General features: G+C 35.3%; 1 protein-coding gene across 1 annotated transcript in view; it reads left to right on the top strand.

Moving 5' to 3' along the window:
- LOC127629834 (phosphatidylinositol 4,5-bisphosphate 3-kinase catalytic subunit beta isoform-like) overlaps positions 1–19932 on the top strand; it is a 110056-nt gene that overhangs the window by 80749 nt on the left and 9375 nt on the right. The window contains exons 15-19 of the mRNA XM_052107101.1: positions 4483–4626; positions 4723–4822; positions 11538–11728; positions 18446–18555; positions 18639–18717. Coding sequence (XP_051963061.1) covers positions 4483–4626; positions 4723–4822; positions 11538–11728; positions 18446–18555; positions 18639–18717 — 624 coding nt within the window. The remainder of the gene's footprint in view (positions 1–4482; positions 4627–4722; positions 4823–11537; positions 11729–18445; positions 18556–18638; positions 18718–19932) is intronic.

Consider the following 19932-nt stretch of genomic DNA (forward strand, 5'->3'; position numbering starts at 1 on the left):
AGACAACAAAAATACTTTTTTCTTACCCATTTGCATATAGGTTTTTCTTGTTTTAAGGATATTTCTTTTTTTTTTTTTTTTTTTACAGAAAATAACAACATAATAATTGTACATAAGAACTAATAACAAATGAAAACGCAACAATGACTAAAGGTTTGCATAGCATGAAGACAGTATTTTAGTCATGAGATTTCTTTGCCATATGAGTCATCATTGAGTCTATGTCATGTACTTGGCACCATCTCCTGCTGGTCATATGTAACCGTCACCAATCACATGTCTCTCTCTGCCCAAATATGGGTGATTTTTGCACCATTCTGAATCCAATTTGATTGGTTTAGCGTTCCATGATGCTACATTTCAAATGACATCATCTGATCCAGGAAAGCTAACTTGTTTTCAGCCAGATTGCAGGATGCCAGATGTTGTGTGCACATTGTGATTCATGTAAAATATCGAATTATCTATGCGTCCTATTACCTTGCGTGTGGGCTTATTTGAAAGATAATCACCTCCTCTAAGTAATAATAAATGATATTTTATGTTCTGTTTATTTTTCCTGATGTTATAAGTGAAAATGCAGCATATAAGCAACACCTGTTCACGTGAAACATAAATGTCAAAGACATATACTTAGATATTACTCGCTATATTTTTTGTCTGTGAGTAAAATAATAGGCTGGTTGTATTCTACTATTTGAGGGCTTTCCAACCACAAATGACTCATGGCTATTTTATGTTTTTACTGATTGCAATAATATGTATGTACAGTGCAAACTTTTTATAAAACAGAACACTTCTGATTTGTCTGAAAATTTCAAAGCACTTGTTCAGTTTTGGTCATAATGTTTAAAAGCATTGTAAAGTTATAATTATTATTGTCATTATTGCTTATAATGTTTCAAACAGTACCTATTTTTTGTTAGTCAAGACTGAAGTTGTTAACAATAATATTTTCCATCTGAGCTTAAAGGGTTTATGAGTCATGTTGACACTAACCATGTGTAGATTTGTTCATGTGTTTTGAGGATGAGGGCACAATACATAACCTGTTCATGTTGGCATCTGTCTGTTTTGATGTCAGATGAAATTGCACCAAAATACAGCAGAGTTTGGCCCTGTCCCAAATGGCACCCTCCGCCCTTGCGGTCTTCCTATGAGTGCAGACTTTCATGTAATCGAGTGAAGGCCGATGGGGCACTAGTCAGCAAGTCCATGAGGGATAAAAGTGTGCATTTGGGACAGACAAGACTTCAATCAGATGACACATTTTTTACATTGTTTTTATATGCACGCTATTGTTATTATACAAATATACATTACTAATTGTTATTTGAAAAAGTAATGGAATTGATAAATAGGGTGAAGGAACACACTTTAAACTCACCATTGAATATTTGTTTTTATTAAATAATTACAAGAAACACAAATCATTAGATAATTTAATCAAGAACCTCTGAAAAACAAAGTGCACATATAGCAACAAAACCCCATCACTTTAAATCTTTAGAGAACTAATAAACATGATTCACTCACATGGATGGTTACATCTTGGAACACCGTAAAATGTATAGAAAGAACATACCACCATATATCCGCAAAAATAGTTATAAAATACGGTATAAGTACCACTGTTAGACTGAATGTTCCTATATCAATTAATATATGTAATCTTACAAGCTACAGCCATGTGCATTAAATTATTCTCTTCTCTTTTGATATTTTAGAGACTCACAATAATTCTAAAATCCTTTTTGAAACAACAATAGCAAAGGTTTAATGTTAAGTTACTTACTTTTATGAACGTAAAACATCCCCAAGAAAAACTATTCAATAAACTGAATGAGTAATTCAATATCTCATTAGACTTAAAAGTGATACTATATAAGCAGGATAAGCAAGTGATCCGCCATTGACAATCAGTAAATCAATTATTAAAATACATTTTTAATCCGCAATTGATATTGCATTGTCCGCCATGTTTTTCCTCCAGCTTGTAAACTCCAAACTGCTGTGATTGGTCGAGAGGATTAGTAGCGGTGGTTGTTGGGTAACAGTCCGCTGTGGAGTCCGCACTGATGCGGGCTCAGACAAAGGGCGCAAAGAGGGCTAAAATGTCAAATGGGACACCCTACGGTCTCGTGGACTTTGTGGGAACGTGGTCTCATGGCCTTCATTTGCACAAGTCCACTTCAAGTGTGCCATTTGGGACAGGGCCTTTGAGTTGATGTCTGAGAATGTTCTTTGACATCAACAAGAAAAGAAATGTGAACCCTTTTAAAAGTTCATTTAAAAGCCTGTACTCCTTATTTTTCTATCCGAGCTATATGCAATTATTTGTAGGACTGGGTAAAAATATACATTTTCTGTTACATCACAGTCTTCATTAGAACAATCTTAATATCCATTCACAAAAACCCAAGATCAATCTTTTACTTAATCCACAACTCTCTACAATGAGAGGAAATCACTCGCATTTGCATCCAAATTTCTCTCTATGCTACAAAAAACTAGCTACTGGCAGGTAAATGTTCTGAATTCTCTCACCAATAAATTAGTATAGTGGAGAAGTTCAGCAGCAAGATATTTCACATGTGTTGAGAGTAAAAGTTTAATTAGACTTTTTCCGTGTAATGTGTGTCCATAAACAAAATTCACTTGTCCCATTTGCCATTGAAAAATATCTCTTAATATCCTTTGTTCTTTACAGTCAATGGTAGGGATGGATCCAATCTGATACCTGGATCGGCATCGACTCTGGTACTGACATTTTTAGACTGATCGGGTATCGGTCCGACGAGCCTGATTCAAATCCGATACTGTGTGTTAATCATGTTTGTTACTGTCAAGCTCCAAAAATGACAAAAGAACCATAAAAACACCATTAAAGTAGTTCATATGACTCATACATTTTATTCAAAGCCACTTGAAGACGTGCGATAACTCTGTGAATCACAAAAGGCTGCGTTTTATAAGTAAATATACCAGTTCGTCAGTGAATGACGCTGCTCTGTTGACACACACGGCTATTTTTAGCCTTCATGAGGTGCGCAATATTTGAGTGCTACTCAACACGCCACGTGATAAGATGCATGGATTGACGTCTCAGACACGGAGGCAACTGAGGTTCTTCCTCCGCCACCCGGATTGAGGCGAGTCACTACACCACTACGAGGACTTGGAGCACACTGGGAACTGGCCATTCCAAATTGGGGAGAAAAAACTATACATTTATATTGAAATAATGTGTAGTTAGAGGTTTGTGTTTCTTTACATAGTATGGAGTGCTCCCAATTAGATCCACGCAATAATGTAAAGATATTCTAAACTGATTATGCAAAAAAACAACACCGCTATCGGATCGGTATCGGCCGATACTGAGATTTCAGATATCGGAAGAGAAAAAAGTGGTCTCAATGCATTCATAGTCAATTGTTGATCAAAAATTTCTAATCGCACAGAGCATTGATGAGGTAAAGCCATTCGAGTCCTCGTGTTAATATGTGCTCATTTACAGACGCTCTTTACAGAACTGCCGGTTTTCTTAAAGAGACATTACTGGTTTTTAACATGTCCAACAAATCAATGTAAATACTTGTAAATGGTACAGATTATTCATGTAAACCATAAACATGTAACAAAATGTAATATATGCCATATAATGTCATATTTATTGGTGGAATACACGGATTTGTTGTATTAAATGTCAAAAATTAAATGTGACCAAAGTGGTGGAAACGTATAAAATAAAAAGCAAAATTTATATTTTCCTAATGTTCCTAGTAAGACGGTCCCCTGTATAAGTAACAACATTAGCTGGAAAAAAAATTATTTAATATGTAAGCAAGAGAACATATCTGAACTGAACCCATTTAAATTGATATCGAATCAATAGCTTGTGAATCGCAATCCAATTGGGAAATCTGTATTAATATCCAGCCCTAATTATATGGTTAGTTGCATTTTATTATTTGCATTTTGCATTGTTTTGTAATCTTATCAGAACAGAAATGCACCATTTAATATTAATATAATTCACAAAAGGCATTGTGTGTCTGTTTCTCAAAGTTCTTTTGCTTGTGATCCTGTTCACACATGGTCACATTAAGCATCACACGGACAGATTTACATTTACACTACAAATGTTACATGGTCACGTGTTCTAAATTCCATAAACCTTCAAATGTGGCTTGAGGGATCACAAAACTGTTGGACCCCGTTGACAACTGGATTTAGTAAATGGGGCCAATAATAATTAAAGAATTACAATATAAATACGGTACTACCTTTTGAAAAACATTGTGGTTCCACTGGTATTTTGTAGCTTGAGTACCGCGGTGGCACAGGTGTACACTACAACACTACATTGGTGGTGACTAGGTGATACTTGTGAGTTCAGATTTGTTAAGATGTGGTATGAGTTGAGAAGCACTGTGCTCAGTGAAAGCTGAAACCCTGAATGTTTGTTTCTTTGTGTGATAGTGATGATGAGCTGTTGCAGTATTTGCTACAGCTTGTGCAGGTGTTGCGCTATGAGCCGTACTATGACTGTGCCCTCAGCCGGTTCCTCCTGGAGCGCGCTCAGAACAGCCGCAAGATCGGTCATTTCCTCTTCTGGCATCTCAGGCAAGTGTATGCATGTGGAGAAGCATGACTGTATAAATACATCAGCTCACCTGGTATTTCATCAAGCTTATGCATAGCTGTTTTTGTATGTTACAGGTCTGAGATGCACATGTCAGCCGTATCTGTTCATTTCGCTCTTATTTTGGAAGCGTACTGCCGAGGCAGCATCCCACACATAGAAGTTCTCAAAAAACAGGTACACTTTTAGTAGGATCTACTTCAGTCAGAGGTAGCAATATAGAATCACTTTATCTCTTCTTGAAAGATAAACCTGCCCCAAAATAATGCCACTGGTTAAGTCAGTGTTGCTGTGTCGGCTGGTCTAGATAAGGATGGTAAATTTAAACTTTGATCAAATAGTCAAGGAGTTTTCCAGATTTCCTCGATGGAATATGATGAAATTTGGTGCATGTCCTTGGAATGTTCTGGTGTCCATGTTAGAGGTTGAACGATAGTGGGTTTTGCCGATACCGATAACTAAGGTGGGAAAACGGGTTGATAGCCAATTTATCGGCCGATATAAAATTTATAATATGATAAAATATGAACACGTTCCACTCAATGTAAAATAGTGCTGAACTTTAGATAGTATCACTCTTAATGGTGATACTTTATATATTTCTCCTACACTGGTACCATCTTCAAAGCCTTTGTTGTCTGAAATTAATGAAATTATTAATGAAAATATTAAAGATCAAGTTTGTTACAGGTTTTTTGTTCAGCAGTAGCTTAAAACGCTGCCTTACAAAGACAAATAGCGACTGTACGCTTCATCACTAATGACAATATTTATAATTTTATGGTCATATTAAATATATGAATAAAGTACAAGTAAGGGAGCGGGGAAAAAGTGATAGAAATAAAATCAACTCAAGTCTTGTCTTGACTTTTTAAAGGTCATTTTAGAATGGCATTGTATATATCCATCCTTGTGATAGAAATAAAATCAACTCAAGTCTTGTCTTGACTTTTTAAAGGTCATTTTAGAATGGCATTGTATATATCCATCCTTGACTTTGTAACATGTTTTTAACCATTCCAACAGCTAATGTTAGTTTTAACGTTGGCATGTTCTCCACCTTGTCAGCAGTGCAATTCTCCAGTGCTCTGATTAGTTATAAACTCATTCATTATCAAACCAACTTTGGTTGTCTTAAATGACTGATTTATTGTACCATGACAATAATAAATATTCAGTAGTACCATTTTTGTTTTTTGACAAGATGAAAATGAGAGTGTGAGGAACAGTCTTACAGTTTCTTCAATGGGTTGTACCATTATTTAAAGCATTTTGGATCATGATGCAAACATAATATTGAAAAAACTATCTTTAGTTGAACTATAATACTAAAATGTTAGTAGACAAGATCAGTAGACAAGAAACTGTAAAATACTGAAAGTTGTGAATATTAAATGTAACCTAAAACCTTTAAATGGCTTCATACAGCGTATGCAGTCTTTATCACAGCCTAGTAATCATTCCCATCAACAATCAAATGTACCGCTACTGTGAATGATGTCTATGGCTAATACAGGCTATTAGGTCATCAGAATGTTGTGCTTCAACTATTGGAGTGCATATGGCAAATTAGATTAACATAGCAGTAAGTACATTATTTTGTCTGATATTTGTGATTCACAATGACTGGCATTGGCAAGATGTTATTTCTGTCATCGTTTATGCACTCTCTGACACATTACGCACAGCCGAGTAAAGGGAACTCTTTGACTGATTTAAAGACTCAAGGATTACCCATCTCGTGTCTCCCTCTATGGACAAAATTGGAACTACATCCTGAGCTGTCCTCCAAAGTTGAGTTACATAATCAGTTTAATGTGTTGCTGAAAACAGAAGTTGTTGAATCTTGTCACGTCATCAGACTTTCCTAATGAGCATGACAAAAATGACCAAATTTCACAGAATAGATCCTGTGAATGCCGTGGACACATTTGTTTTGAAGTAAAATTTTAACTACTTTTGTCACTGTTTACAAATAGTATTTTCTTAAGCTATAGCGATTCTTAGCATCATAAATGTATTACATTTTGCACATGACAGGCTGATCCAACCCGGAACGCAGGAAACAAAGTATACTCTGGCTTTAACTCAAACCCTAATTCAAATCCTAACCCTAAGATAATTTATAATCTTAATCATAGTAAGACAAATAGGATTTTTTAAAATTATAGCACTCCCTAGCATCACGAATCCATGTGACCATATCATTGGGGTGCACTGAAGGATTCAGAAAAACTAAAATTTATAAAAAATGTAAACTAAAATTGTATTCTAGCCTATATGGTTCTGCAGTAATTAGCAAAAAATGTGAATTAGCTTATTATAGTGCCACCGTGTGGCCGATTCTCACAAAATTTTAAACACAGCTTTATGTACAGACTCTTATTGTGTACAATACATTTCATGACCATCAGCCATTCACAATTCAAGTTATGTGCTGAAATTTGATTGGCTGCTGACAGCCATTTTTGTTGAATTGTCGACTCAATATTTTAAGTATATTTTGGCACTTAAACTAAAGAAATTGCATAGTTAATTTAAACTTTGTCGATCAAACGACTGTGCAGTTATTAAATTTGTTTGTAGCGCCCCCTATGGGCAGAATTTAATGAAAATTTGAGTGCATCCTCATCATGGCCTGTTGACTATATATAAGTTTGGCCTTCACGTTGAGTAGATATTGATCAGTGAATCAAATTGTGTTCTACTGAAGAAATTGTATCGCTAATACCTTCGTGACGATTTAGCGTATCAAAGTTATTTTGATAACTTTTTGTCAGGAGGGTCTGTAGATGTATTACGTAATTTTCTTGCGAATCCATCAGTCTGCCTAGGAGGACTTAAAAACATTTTGAAACAGCAGAAAATGGATGGCAATGAAATAATTTTATATAATTTGACTCAAGGAACTGTAAGCCCTTACAGTTGCTGAGATATGAGCAAAAACACAGTACTTATTATAGCGCCACCTAGGGGTGGAAAAGTGTGTGTATGGATGCATAAGTAGTGGGGGGGATTTGGGACTAACCTGCCACATTTGGTGTCTCTAGGGCTTACAGTTTTTGATGCCCATATACTTTTAGTATATTCCATATACTAAAAAGAGTAATAATAATAAATATAGCCGCAAGCGGCAATTATCGGGGGCCAAGCACATTTGGAATAATAATCTGATTTGATGGGAAAGATTCTGTGGAACCCTAACTCTAAGTCAAACTCTAACCCTGACTGCCTTCAGAGGGCTGATGGCATATTCGGTGTTCTCTTACAAAGTCATTCATATTTTATTGTAGGTCAATTTAATATTTAAACCTCACCTCAGCTGCAAGTTTAATGTTAATCCATATCTGATATTTAAATCGGAGTTTAAATTAATGGAGGAACAGGATAAAAGTTAATTCAGATTTACTGTGAAATTTAAATCAGGATCAAAACGATTATTTAAATGTATCCCTGATTATTTTTAAGCAAAGTTTAAAGAGTATTATCAGATAAACCTTGATTTAAACTAAATTTAAGATTAATCATGGTTGGTGCAACCCACCCTTAGTCCACCTTTAATTACTCTTTGAAGACCCTTTGAATTATTTATAGTTATGTGGCTCCCTCTGGTAGACAAACAGTACTGCCTTTTATGCCTATGAAGGTTACAGTTGAGAAATTGAGTATTTTGCTACAGCCATGACAAATTTGATTACATTTTGCATATTACCTCAGAAATGTTCTTTTGTGCATGCATACTAAGTTTTGTTAAGTTTAAAAAATGTTTAAAAAAAAAAAAATCTAAATGGTGGAAAGGATTTTGTGGAAATGGAAATTCATGTGACCATGTGATTTCGAGGCACGGATGGAGGCACAGAAATAAAAAAAATATTTGTATCCAATACGGTTCTGGAGTTAATTTAACTGCTTTGAGACTTTTGAAGTTATAGTGCCCTTAAGCGTACAACATTTATGAAACTTTGCATTGTTACCTCAGAGTTTTCTCTTATTTATGTGTACAAAGTTTTGTTAAGTTTGAAAATTGTGCTCACATGATACAGGCTAATTAGTCATTATAGGCCACTGCCCAAAACACCTTTACTTATATCTTCGGAACAATTTGAAATATCAAAATTCTTTTGATAATGCTTTGTCAGGAGGGTCTGTAGATAATGTATACCAAGTTTCATGAGAACGGACTAGGACAAATTAGAAAAAGTAGGTTTTTTAAATAAATCAAAGTGGTAGAAAATGTTTCTTTTGGAAATGTAAATTCATGTGACCATATTATTTGGGGATACTGATGGTTTCAGAGAAGCTGCAAAATGTAATTCTAGCCTAGACGGTTTCAGAGTTATTAGCAAACAAGTTAATTAGCTAATTAAAGCACCACCTTGTGGCCGATTCTCACTAAAGTATATATACTGCTTCACATATATGGCTGCAGAGTTATTCATTTTTTTTTTAGATGAAGTGCCCCCTATGGGCAGAATTGTACAAAATTCTTTGTATATCTTCAAAATGTTGTGTTGACTATGTATACCAGGTTTGGTTACGCTTGGAGTTTGCGTTGAGTAGATATTGATCATTGAATGAAATTGCATTCACCTGAAGGAATTGTAGCGCTAATATCTTCTGAACTATTTGAGGTTTCAAAATTCTATTGATAACTTTTTTGTCAGGAGGGTCTTTATATTATATATACAATTTTTTTTTTTTGCCAATCTGACAAATGGTCTAGGAGTATTTGGAAAAGTGGGTTTAAAAAGAAAATCTAAATGGCGGAAAACTTTTATAGACTGAAATGAAATTTGAGAGATACGTTTTGTAGAACTTGACTCAAGGAATCGGAGGAAAATGTATTTTGATTCTAGCCATTGCTGTTGCAGAGATATGAGCCGAAACGTAAAAGTGATTATTATAGCGCCACCTAGAGTCAGATGGGGGTTTGTCTATGCAACTGAGTAGTGGGGGAGGGGTAGGTTTGGGACCATCCTGCCAAGTTTGGTGTCTGTAGGAATTATGGTTTTTGCTGCCCAGACACTTTAAGGGCAGAAAATAATAAAAATGAGATGAAGAAGAAGAAAATCAGTCCAAATACAATAGGGTTCCAGCACCTTCGATGGTGGGCCCCCTAATAACATGTATTGTATACATATTTGGCTTTTCTTGGTCAATGTTTTAAACCTGATTTTAAAGCATCCATCTCTATAAATAGCCTTGTCACATTGCACAACATACTCCGCACGGAGTCAGTGATTGTTTTTATTTAACCTCTAGAGGGCGCCGTTATATTGTTGAACCAAGGAGTTCAGACCGTAGAACCCTCCAACGCTAGCCACGGAGAAATGAAACAAAAAATAACTATCGGAAACTATCAGAGCTAATTTTTTCAGATAATCAATAGTTAAATAAACGCAACTAACAGGCCCCATTAAATGGCAAATTCGATATTTTGGTCGACCTCTTGAACATGTGTACCATGTTTCATTAAAGAAACATTCCAGGTTCAATATAAGTCAACCTCACTTGACAGCATTTGTGTTATAATGTTGATTGCAACAAAACATAAACCCTCATTTTCTTTAAAAAAAAAATAAAAAAGCAAATATCATGATTACAGTGAGGCATTTACAATGGAACTGAATGGGCCAATTTTTGGAAAGTTTAAAGACAGAAATGTGAAGCTTAGAATTTTATAAAAGCACTTATATTAATTCTTCTGTTAAAACATGGGTATTATTTGAGCTGTAAAGTTGTTTAAATCATCATTTTATTTGAGTTTTTTTTAGGATTAATGGTGTTATGTCGTCATGGCAACGAAGTTGTAATATTGGATATAACTTTACACAGAAAAGGTTAGTAAGTGATTTTATCACATTAAAATCATGTTAACATGCCGATTGTTTACATCTTTAAGATACGTGACTATACTTTTGAAAAAGTGAGTATCTCAGTGTTTACAGATTGGCCCCATTCTCTACCATTGTAAGTGCCTCACTGGAATCCAGATTGATTTCATTTGTATTTTTAAAGAAAAGTTCGGACAAGACAAAATAAATGTTTTAGTGGTAATCGAGTGAGCTCAACTTGTATCGTACCTGGAATATTCTTTTAAGTTTACAGATATAGGTATAGTTTAATATTGGCCACACCCAAACATGTAATTGGCTGATATCTGTTAAAGAATTTAATTATTTAAAATTTCTACTTTAACAGAAGTGTCTCTATGAAGCATGCCAAATTTTGAGCGAATTAAACCAAGTTTGAAAAAAAAACATTTGGGTGCGACCATTTCATTCCGAAATAAACTATACAGTTCCAAAGCTATACATGAAAAGCAAATCTGTTTCTTAAAGCATTGTGTATTAAGCAGAAATCTAATGTGATTGATTCAAAATCTAAAAGGAGGATGTTCAATTGTTTTCTCTTGGAACAATTTTGAAGTATGTTTATGTAACTTTTTCAGTGTTTAAATATTTTTCCTATCCCCGCTTAATAGGCAGAGTCAACTAATAGTAAGCCATTTATAGATGTAGTGTCTCAGAAACTCTAATTAAACATAAATTCAATTATTTAAACCAATAGTGTAAGTTTGGGGCGGGACAACGCAGATGAGGGGCGTATTCGGAAATCTGTTTTGAGAACATTATTTTTGCAATTCCATTCGGTGGCGCTATAGTGTCACAGAAATTACATCAGCTTTAAGTGGGGAAACGGTTGCAATAATAATTAGGGCAAATATCAGACATGGACAAACGATTTCAGTGATGAGATATAAACTCCTTTATGACGTTGCCGAACAAAGGCACGATTTGTTCCCTCTTAATGCACTCCAGGACATGTAATAACAGCAGTTAAAGGACTGGAATCTAACCGTACACAATGTTGTGTGATTGGTATTTTATAGGTTGAAGCTGTCAGTAAGCTGAAAGCAGTGAATGAGCTGATTAAACTGGGCACCATAAAAACAAAGAACAAGACAAAAGAAGCTCATCTTAAAGAGGCCATGATGACGTGCCTTAGGCAGACGGGTTTTATTGAGACACTTTCTGACCTGTACTCTCCCCTCAATCCTAACATTCTGCTCGCTGGAGTCAAGTAAGATCTTTGTGTTTGTGTTTATGTTGTGTGTATAGAGTGTATAAAATGAAGAGTTCTGGATAAGCCGTGTTCGAAGATGTTTTAAACGTATGTTAGGGCTGCAACGGTACATGTATTCGGTACAGTGCATTACGTATACATGCTTAGCATCAGTGTTCGGTAAGTTATTCACTATAGATTACTCATTATTTCTCATAAATTAATATCAGATTACTTTTCAGATTACTTCATCTAAAAAGTAATAAAAGACTAATTACCTTTCTATTAAGTTACTTTCTAAAAAACTCATAGTTGCATAGAAACTTTTTTCCACTTTTCCACAGAAATGGGATGGGTTAAAGTATTATAATATTAAACAAATGGCATCCTGTGTGCATTTTATTTTATTGAGTGTCTTTAAATATTTGATTGGTGTATGTCCTTTTTGTTTTGGTCCTTAGTAAAAAAAAAAATCAAATATGAAAAATATTTTTTAAATCATGTTTTCTGTATTTTATATAAATATTATCTAAAAATGTGTTGACCATTAATGTTCTTAAAAGTGAAATGACCTCTTTGAAAGTCTGTAAATGTAATCTGATTACAAGAATTTAAAATGTAATGTGTTACACTGCTTTTTGACTACAAATGTCATTATACTACAGTAACTAATTCATTTGTAATCCGATTACACCCAAACCTGCTTGGCTTGCACAGAATAAAACAATATTTTGGAGCAACTCAACTAAAATTGAGCGGTTCTGACCAAGCAAAAGCTGTAATGAACGATGTGATTACTTGTTGCTGCAGAGATGCCAATTACATTTCAATTCTAATTTTCCTGAAACAAAAATATGCATTGCTAATGTCTTAAGTTTATTACAATTATTATGATGTAGCCTTATTATTTTTTTATATATATATTGCAGATATAAAAAAAAAAAAACTCTAGTGTTTGTAATTTTGTTGGAGAATTATATACAAATAAGAATTGTTGCTGACTCTCAGTTTGTAAAATAAATTGGTTTGTCAATAGATTCAAATTTTAAATCAAATTGCATTATATGCCTGATTATTCCGATCAATCTCAATTGATCCCATATATCAATATTTGCTGAGCAAGTCCTTTTAAATAACAATCATTCAATATATAATGATTTAATAATTATAAATAGTTATATTATATAATAGTAAATATATATATATATATATATATAATTCAGATAATTAAAATGCATTACATTTTTGTGGCACACAAGTTAAGCATTGATAAGGCAAGATAAAAAGTGGCATTAGAAGTCAAAATATTGTTTATTTCCACATTATTGAACATACGCATATCATTGGCCGACAGTTCACAGCAATCTATTTTGTAACTGAATTAGTCAATCAGTCTAAAATAGATTTAATACAAGGGCTTTTCTTAGACAGAGTGCACATGCGTCAAATGCTTTTGCATCACGTCATAAACGGAGCTTTAAAGGGATAGTTCACACAAAAATGTAAATTCAGTCATTGTTTACTCACCCCTGTTTTGTTTTAATCCTATATGACACAAAGGGAGTAATTGTGAAAACATGTTGTGCTCCGTGATGTCATACAATGGCAGTTTATGGTGACCACCTCTTCAAGCTTCAAAAGGACAGAAAAATCAGAGGCGCCAGGAATGGAGAATCAACTCTAAATGTTTTCGGGGGAAACCGGTTGATATTTTTGGACTGTGTTTATTTCCTGCTTTACTGAAAAACACATTTAAGAAGCCTAACAGCACTAATACAGTTTACGAAAGGATTATAAAGTGACTGCATCTTAACAATCATCAACCTGACTCTGAGTCTTTTATAGTCCGTCAGCATCTGTAAATTCACTCCATTTGTTCATCTGTATAAAGCACTCACACAAGCCCTTCACCACATCTGCGTTCCAGACCTGCATAGTCTACTAGTAGTAGTTTTACTTTGGATTCAACTTTTAATCATCATGCCAAATTTGTGACCGTAATTTGGCATACAATATCAACTTCCCCGATATTACAACACAAGTCTGCAACAAGGTGATTGTAGAGTTGAGTTAGTGTCCCATCAATTCCAAAACCAGGAATCCGAGTCGATTCCCAAATTTCTGGAATCGAACAGCCCTACTTTGCACGAGAACAGCAGTAGTGACGCAACACACGAGATGGGGCATTCAAGCGAAAACTGGTTTTGTTTCGCTTCAACAAGACAACCAGTGATAATAATAACAGAAAACACAACATCGCTTTTTGATTTGTAAATGATATTCACCCTTTGCTATATTGAAAGCTCTACAACTAAACATTATATGATGTTTTACCATGTGAATTTATTCGTTTTATTTTTTAATGTACATTCATTTCAAATCAGATGAAATGCTCCAAAAAACGATTCCAAACAACACGCTCCAAAAACGAAAAGACGAAAACCACTTCTGAATGTGTGTGATCTCCGATCCCTCAGACATCTGTCTTAAACGTCATTCTTCTGTAATGGATATAATTAACATGTGTTTGGGATTACTTTAGTAAACCTTTTTTAGTCAACACCACTCGCCGCTGCATCCACAGATGCAAGTTAAGGCTTTACTATGTAAAGCAGAAGCCATACATCAACACTGTCCAGAAGCGCTGCCAACTTCTCTGGGCTCACTCTCATCTTAGATGGAAAGTTTTTGTTCCAAAGAGTCCACATGTAAAACAGTTTTTGTAAAACACAGCCGTTGTTATCGGAGCCAAACAACGGCTTGGACCATCCAAGCTGTTATCAGCGTCAGGTCCAAAAGCCAGTGTTGATATGGGCCAGGGGTGTGTCAGTGCCCATGGCTTGGGTAACTCGCACATCTGTAAGCACACCATGAATGCGGACAGATATGTACAAATTTTGGAGCAACATATACTGCCATCTAGCACCGTCTTTTCCAGGGACATCCTTGCATTTTTCAGCAGGACTACATCAAACCACAAACTCGTCGAATAAGCAGAGAGTGCGGGTGCTAGATTGGCCTGCCTGCAGTCCTGACCTGTCTTCAATTGAGAATGTGTGGCACATTATGACGCACACCATCCGGCAACAATGATCACGTACAACTGTGCAGCTAAAGACCTGCATAATGGATGAATGGGGGAAAATTCCACTTTCTAAACTTAACAAACTTGTGTATTCAGTGCCTAAATGCTTAATAAGTGTTATTAGAAGTAATGGTGGTGTTTCACAGCGGTAAACACACGCCTGTCTCAACTTTTTTGTAAATATGGAAACCAAATGATCGACAGAATCTCCCGTTGCTCGCCACAGCTGCTTAGGACCAAAAAACTATGATTAGATATTAAAGATCACTTTTATTGTGTTTCATTTGCTGTCTGAGTAGGACACAGTGTGACTGTAGCTACTTTCAGCCCCATCTCTCTGTTTAATGGAGGACTCTGTTTCAAACAAATAGGGCTGGTCATGGGAATGCATCTATTCATCCACTACAAACTCTTTAGACATGTTTGTAAGGTGTGTTTGTGTGTGTGTGAGTGAGTGTGTATTTATCACTTTGTGGGGACCAAATGTCCCCATAAGGATAGTAAAACCCGAAATTTTTGACCTTGTGGGGACATTTTGTCGGTCCCCATGATGAAAACAGCTTATAAATCATACTAAATTATGTTATTTGAAAAGGTAAAAATGCAGAAAGTTTTCTGTGAGGGTTAGGTTTAGGGGTAGGGTTAGGTTTAGGGGATAGAATATAAAGTTTGTACAGTATAAAAACCATTATGTCTATGGAAAGTCCCCATAAAACATGGAAACACAACATGTGTGTTTGTGTGTGTAAGAAAACTTTATTTTCTATAGCATCTTTAAAAGTTGCATTGCAAAACGCTTTACCAGAGAAAAATTTAAATACATTGTTTTGATTGCATGTTTTCTTTTATTTATTTCAGTTTAAAAAGAATACAATAATAATCACAGAAAAGCAACCCTAAGTGAAGATTTAAAAATATTAAAAGATTCAGCATGTCTAACCTCAGAGGGAAGAGAATGCCACAGTTTTGGAGCAAAAGAAGAGAACGCCCTGTCACCAACAGAACGTACACAAGTAGGAGGAACAGTTAAAAAAGTTAAAGTCTACCCGAAACATGACAGGGAGCCTGTGCAAGGACTCCAAGACAGGAGTGATGAGATCACTTGTCCTGGTCCTAGTCCAGATTTAGAGACCCCAACATGTAAAGCATTGCAATAATCAATACCAGAACAAACAAAAGTATTGATCAGTTTTTCAGCCACCGAGAAAGATAACATGGGGCGCAGTCTTGAAGTGGTGGTCACCATAAACTGCCATTGTATGACATCACTGAGCACAACATTTTTCACAGCTTCTCCCTTTGTGTTAAGATAAAGAAAGTCATATAGGATTACGACAACACAGGGGTGAGTAAACAATGACTGAATTTACATTTTTGGTTGCTGTGTGAAGTTAAACAGTTTGAAACTAAGAACAACATGTCTCAAGATACCTGAATTCGGAATTGCGCTCCGTCCAGCCATGTTTGAACGCAAGGTCATGCCTAGAATAGACCCCTCTCTCGTCCATCTGGTGAGATTCTTGCATGAAATGAAGAGCGAAGAGGAGTGCTCGTAAAAGATTATTTTAAATTGGCTGTTTTGATGATCAATTCAAGCTCTAAAATACATATTTCACATAATACATTTGATAACGTTAGCTCTACGTCTGCTACTTTCGGTCAGGAGATATTGTTGGTCACTGGAGAAGTACATTAGTCAGCATGTTGAGAGTCTGACTGGGTGGTCAAGTGGTAACATATTCACCCCTCTTATAAGAAGTCCCGGGTTCTAATCCAACCAACTTTATATTTTAATAAATAAAGATTGCATCCGCACATCAGTGGACGGATATCTTGAGTGGGGACACATTTCTTTGCATTTTTTCTTTGCGATTCATCTAGAAAGGAGTGCAAGCTGTGGAACAAAAACAAAATCTCCACAAGATTTGTTTTACATTTTCTTTAAACAACAGCTAGTGTTTTTTTTTTTTTTTTCAACACACTTTTTAATTTATGAATTAATATTGATGTCAATTAAGTCACAATAGTAGAATCTAAGATTTAAAGTAATATGTGCCTTAACATTAACTTATTTCAAAATATGACTGTATCCAAGAAACATGGGATGCAAATGAGATTTCAAGAAGACAACAGAAGTTCTATAAAAATAATTATAATATGGCATAGGCTATTTGCACCCCTTATTAAATACTAACAGGGCGTCACTGCAGTGTTTTTATTGAGAGTCCCGCAGACACCCTACACCAACCTATCACTGTGTGGAAATCAACCTATTCATTTTATTTATTATTATTAGTATTAAAGAAAGATATTAAGAGCGGTTGAGGAAAACTGGGTCAAATGTTGGATTAGAACCCAGGTCATCCACATGGAAAAATCACATTCACACCATCTTATCACACTTATGCCATCGTAGAGACGGCATAAGAGACTCTCGGAGCAGTTTATCTTTCATTTCTTTGTTTCCACCAGACTATTTCAGTGCAAATAGCCACACTGTGATGATGATGATAATAATAATAGTAATAATGTTATATTACTGAAGTTTCTAATGCTTTCCATCATTAATACTGTGATATCGAGCAGAATGTGCATGTGTGAGAAGTTGACGAGAGAGGGATCCCTTCAAGACATGACCTGTTAGCCTGAGTTTGTTCTCTGTATAAGCTGCATGTTGCCTATATATCTGGAGTTTCACTTATTGCCCCCTGAAGAAAACAGGTGGTACTTCAAACTTGAATTGCTCCAATGGTAATAATATTCATTACGATCCGGGAACATGATTGTTCATTATTGTAACTTTTTTTTTTTTTCACACTGAAATAATGCCGTAAATCAACAGCCCTGAAAATAAATAATTTCAAGACCGAAATCATACTGAATCGTGAACTCTAAATCTTGTGTACCATTGCAGCCTTACAATACTCACAGAGGAACTGTGACCAATATAAACTGGTGGAAAATTATTTATTGATTATGTAATATTGTTGTTACTTTTAAAATTAATTGTTCACATTAAAGGCCTGTTCACACCAAATCCGTGACAATTTTGCGAGACAAACCTCTGACGGAGGACCTATTCACACGGAGTATATAAAAAGATAAAACTAAAAACTATTTTTCTCCTGTACAGTAGATGGTGCTGTTGTTATACCTCCTGTCCGTCCCATTCAGCTCTTAGATATTAATATATATATATATATGTTCTTTCCATGATGTTTATGCATTTTGAGGAGTATACTGTATAATCTGTGTTTATGTGAATGAGATGAGTAAAGAGTGCTGTTGGATATTTATTTGCACATGTATTTTGTTACAAGTAGCGCTCGGCCACGCCACCGCTTCCACAATGGTCTTTCTTAAAAAAAACGGGTTTGGTGTGAACAGGACTTAAGACTAGGATTAAAAAAAGTAAATGGAGTAAATATGTATTTACTTTTGACTTTAATAAATGTAATTATGTTTTGAACATTGGTGTCTTTTATCATAGTGCTGTTGCTGCCATTTTATAAAAGCCCCTCGAACCTCTCGCATTACATTGATTTCACCATGGTTAAGTAATGGTTAAGTAACACAGCCTCTCTTTGCTTACTCATTTTAAACAGCATAATGATGAGCATTTTCAAGCTCTGTTTCTCTGTCTTTGGCAGTGTGGAGAGATGCAGGTATATGGACTCTAAAATGAAACCCCTCTGGATTGTTTACAATAACAAGCTTCTGGGAGGAGATACACTGGGGATCATCTTCAAAAATGGAGATGGTGAGAGAAATGGGTTGGAATGAGAATTACATTAATTCATAAAGGTTTGAGTTAATAAAAATAACTTAAAAAATCTTTCTCAGACCTGAGACAGGACATGTTGACTCTACAGATCTTGAGGTTGATGGACCTGCTGTGGAAGGAGGCCAATCTGGACCTCAGGTAGAGTGAGTGACTGTGAGTGTGTGTGCGTGTGACTTTGCTCCAAAATCACAGGTGAAAATGTGTCTTTTTGACACTCCTATAAAATTATGGACCGCTGAGTATATATTGATCTACGGCAGTTAATATTTTGGCTTTCATCATCATTTATGTATCTGTATGGCAGTTAGTGACCACCTCTTCAAGCTTCAAAAGAACACAAAAGTATCATTTAGAAGTCTTATTATATTTATTACTGTAATTATTCAATGAGACTGAAGATTATTATGAAAGCATATAATAATGTTTGGTGAGAAATCAAATGTATTTTTTAGTGAAAATGTTCATTGACCGTTGATCTCCTGTGCACGGTCATGATAGGACATGAGAGCAACAGTTCACGCAGCCCTTCGTGACATTGGGGCGTTCAAGAGAAAACTCGTTGTTTATCTAAAACAGGTATGCCACGACGATAGCGACAACAGAACACAACACAGCTGTGCACAAAACAGAGAACAGAACTTACTAAACATGTCTGAATAGTCTGTAGTTGAAGAATTTGTGCATTTCTATGCCCAGCCTTTGTTTTTTTTAGTTTTTGGACTAGTGCCAGTTCACAGTGAATGGAGTTACTAACACAATGCTGAAAATAGAAAACAAGCGATCGATAGAATGTACCGTCACTCGTCATTGTGTGTTGGGACAAAAATTGATTTCTGCAAAAACTGAAAAATCTGATTACCATAGAAAATATACCTTTTATCGCGTGTCGTTTGCTGTCCGGTTAGGACAGAGTGTGACTGTGGATGCCTGTAGCCTCTTCTATGTTTCTGTTTGATTTCTGAGTACTCTGTTCAAACAAATACATCGCCGCTGTTATTGAAGTGATGTCCGTTCATATGCACAACCTTTTTAAACTATAGATAAATCGATGATGAAAAATTATACTTCAAAGAAAATTCACCAGAAAGATTGCTTTGATTCTCCATTCTTCAAGTTTTTAATCTGTGGTGATTAAAACTGTGGGTGTTTTCATCTGTTCAGCTTCTGTAGTGCTCATTAAAAGTGATAACGTGAAGCGTCACTGAACCTGCATACATGCATGTGTCCTGAATATTTTTGATTTAATATAGGCAAGGCAAGTTTATTTATATAGCACATTTCATACACAATGGTAATTCAGAGTGCTTTACATAGAAGAGATTAAAATAAGAATAAAAAAATAAGAATAATTGA

This window comes from Xyrauchen texanus, chromosome 36, assembly GCF_025860055.1.
Source record: "Xyrauchen texanus isolate HMW12.3.18 chromosome 36, RBS_HiC_50CHRs, whole genome shotgun sequence".
Taxonomy (NCBI): Eukaryota; Metazoa; Chordata; class Actinopteri; order Cypriniformes; family Catostomidae; genus Xyrauchen; species Xyrauchen texanus.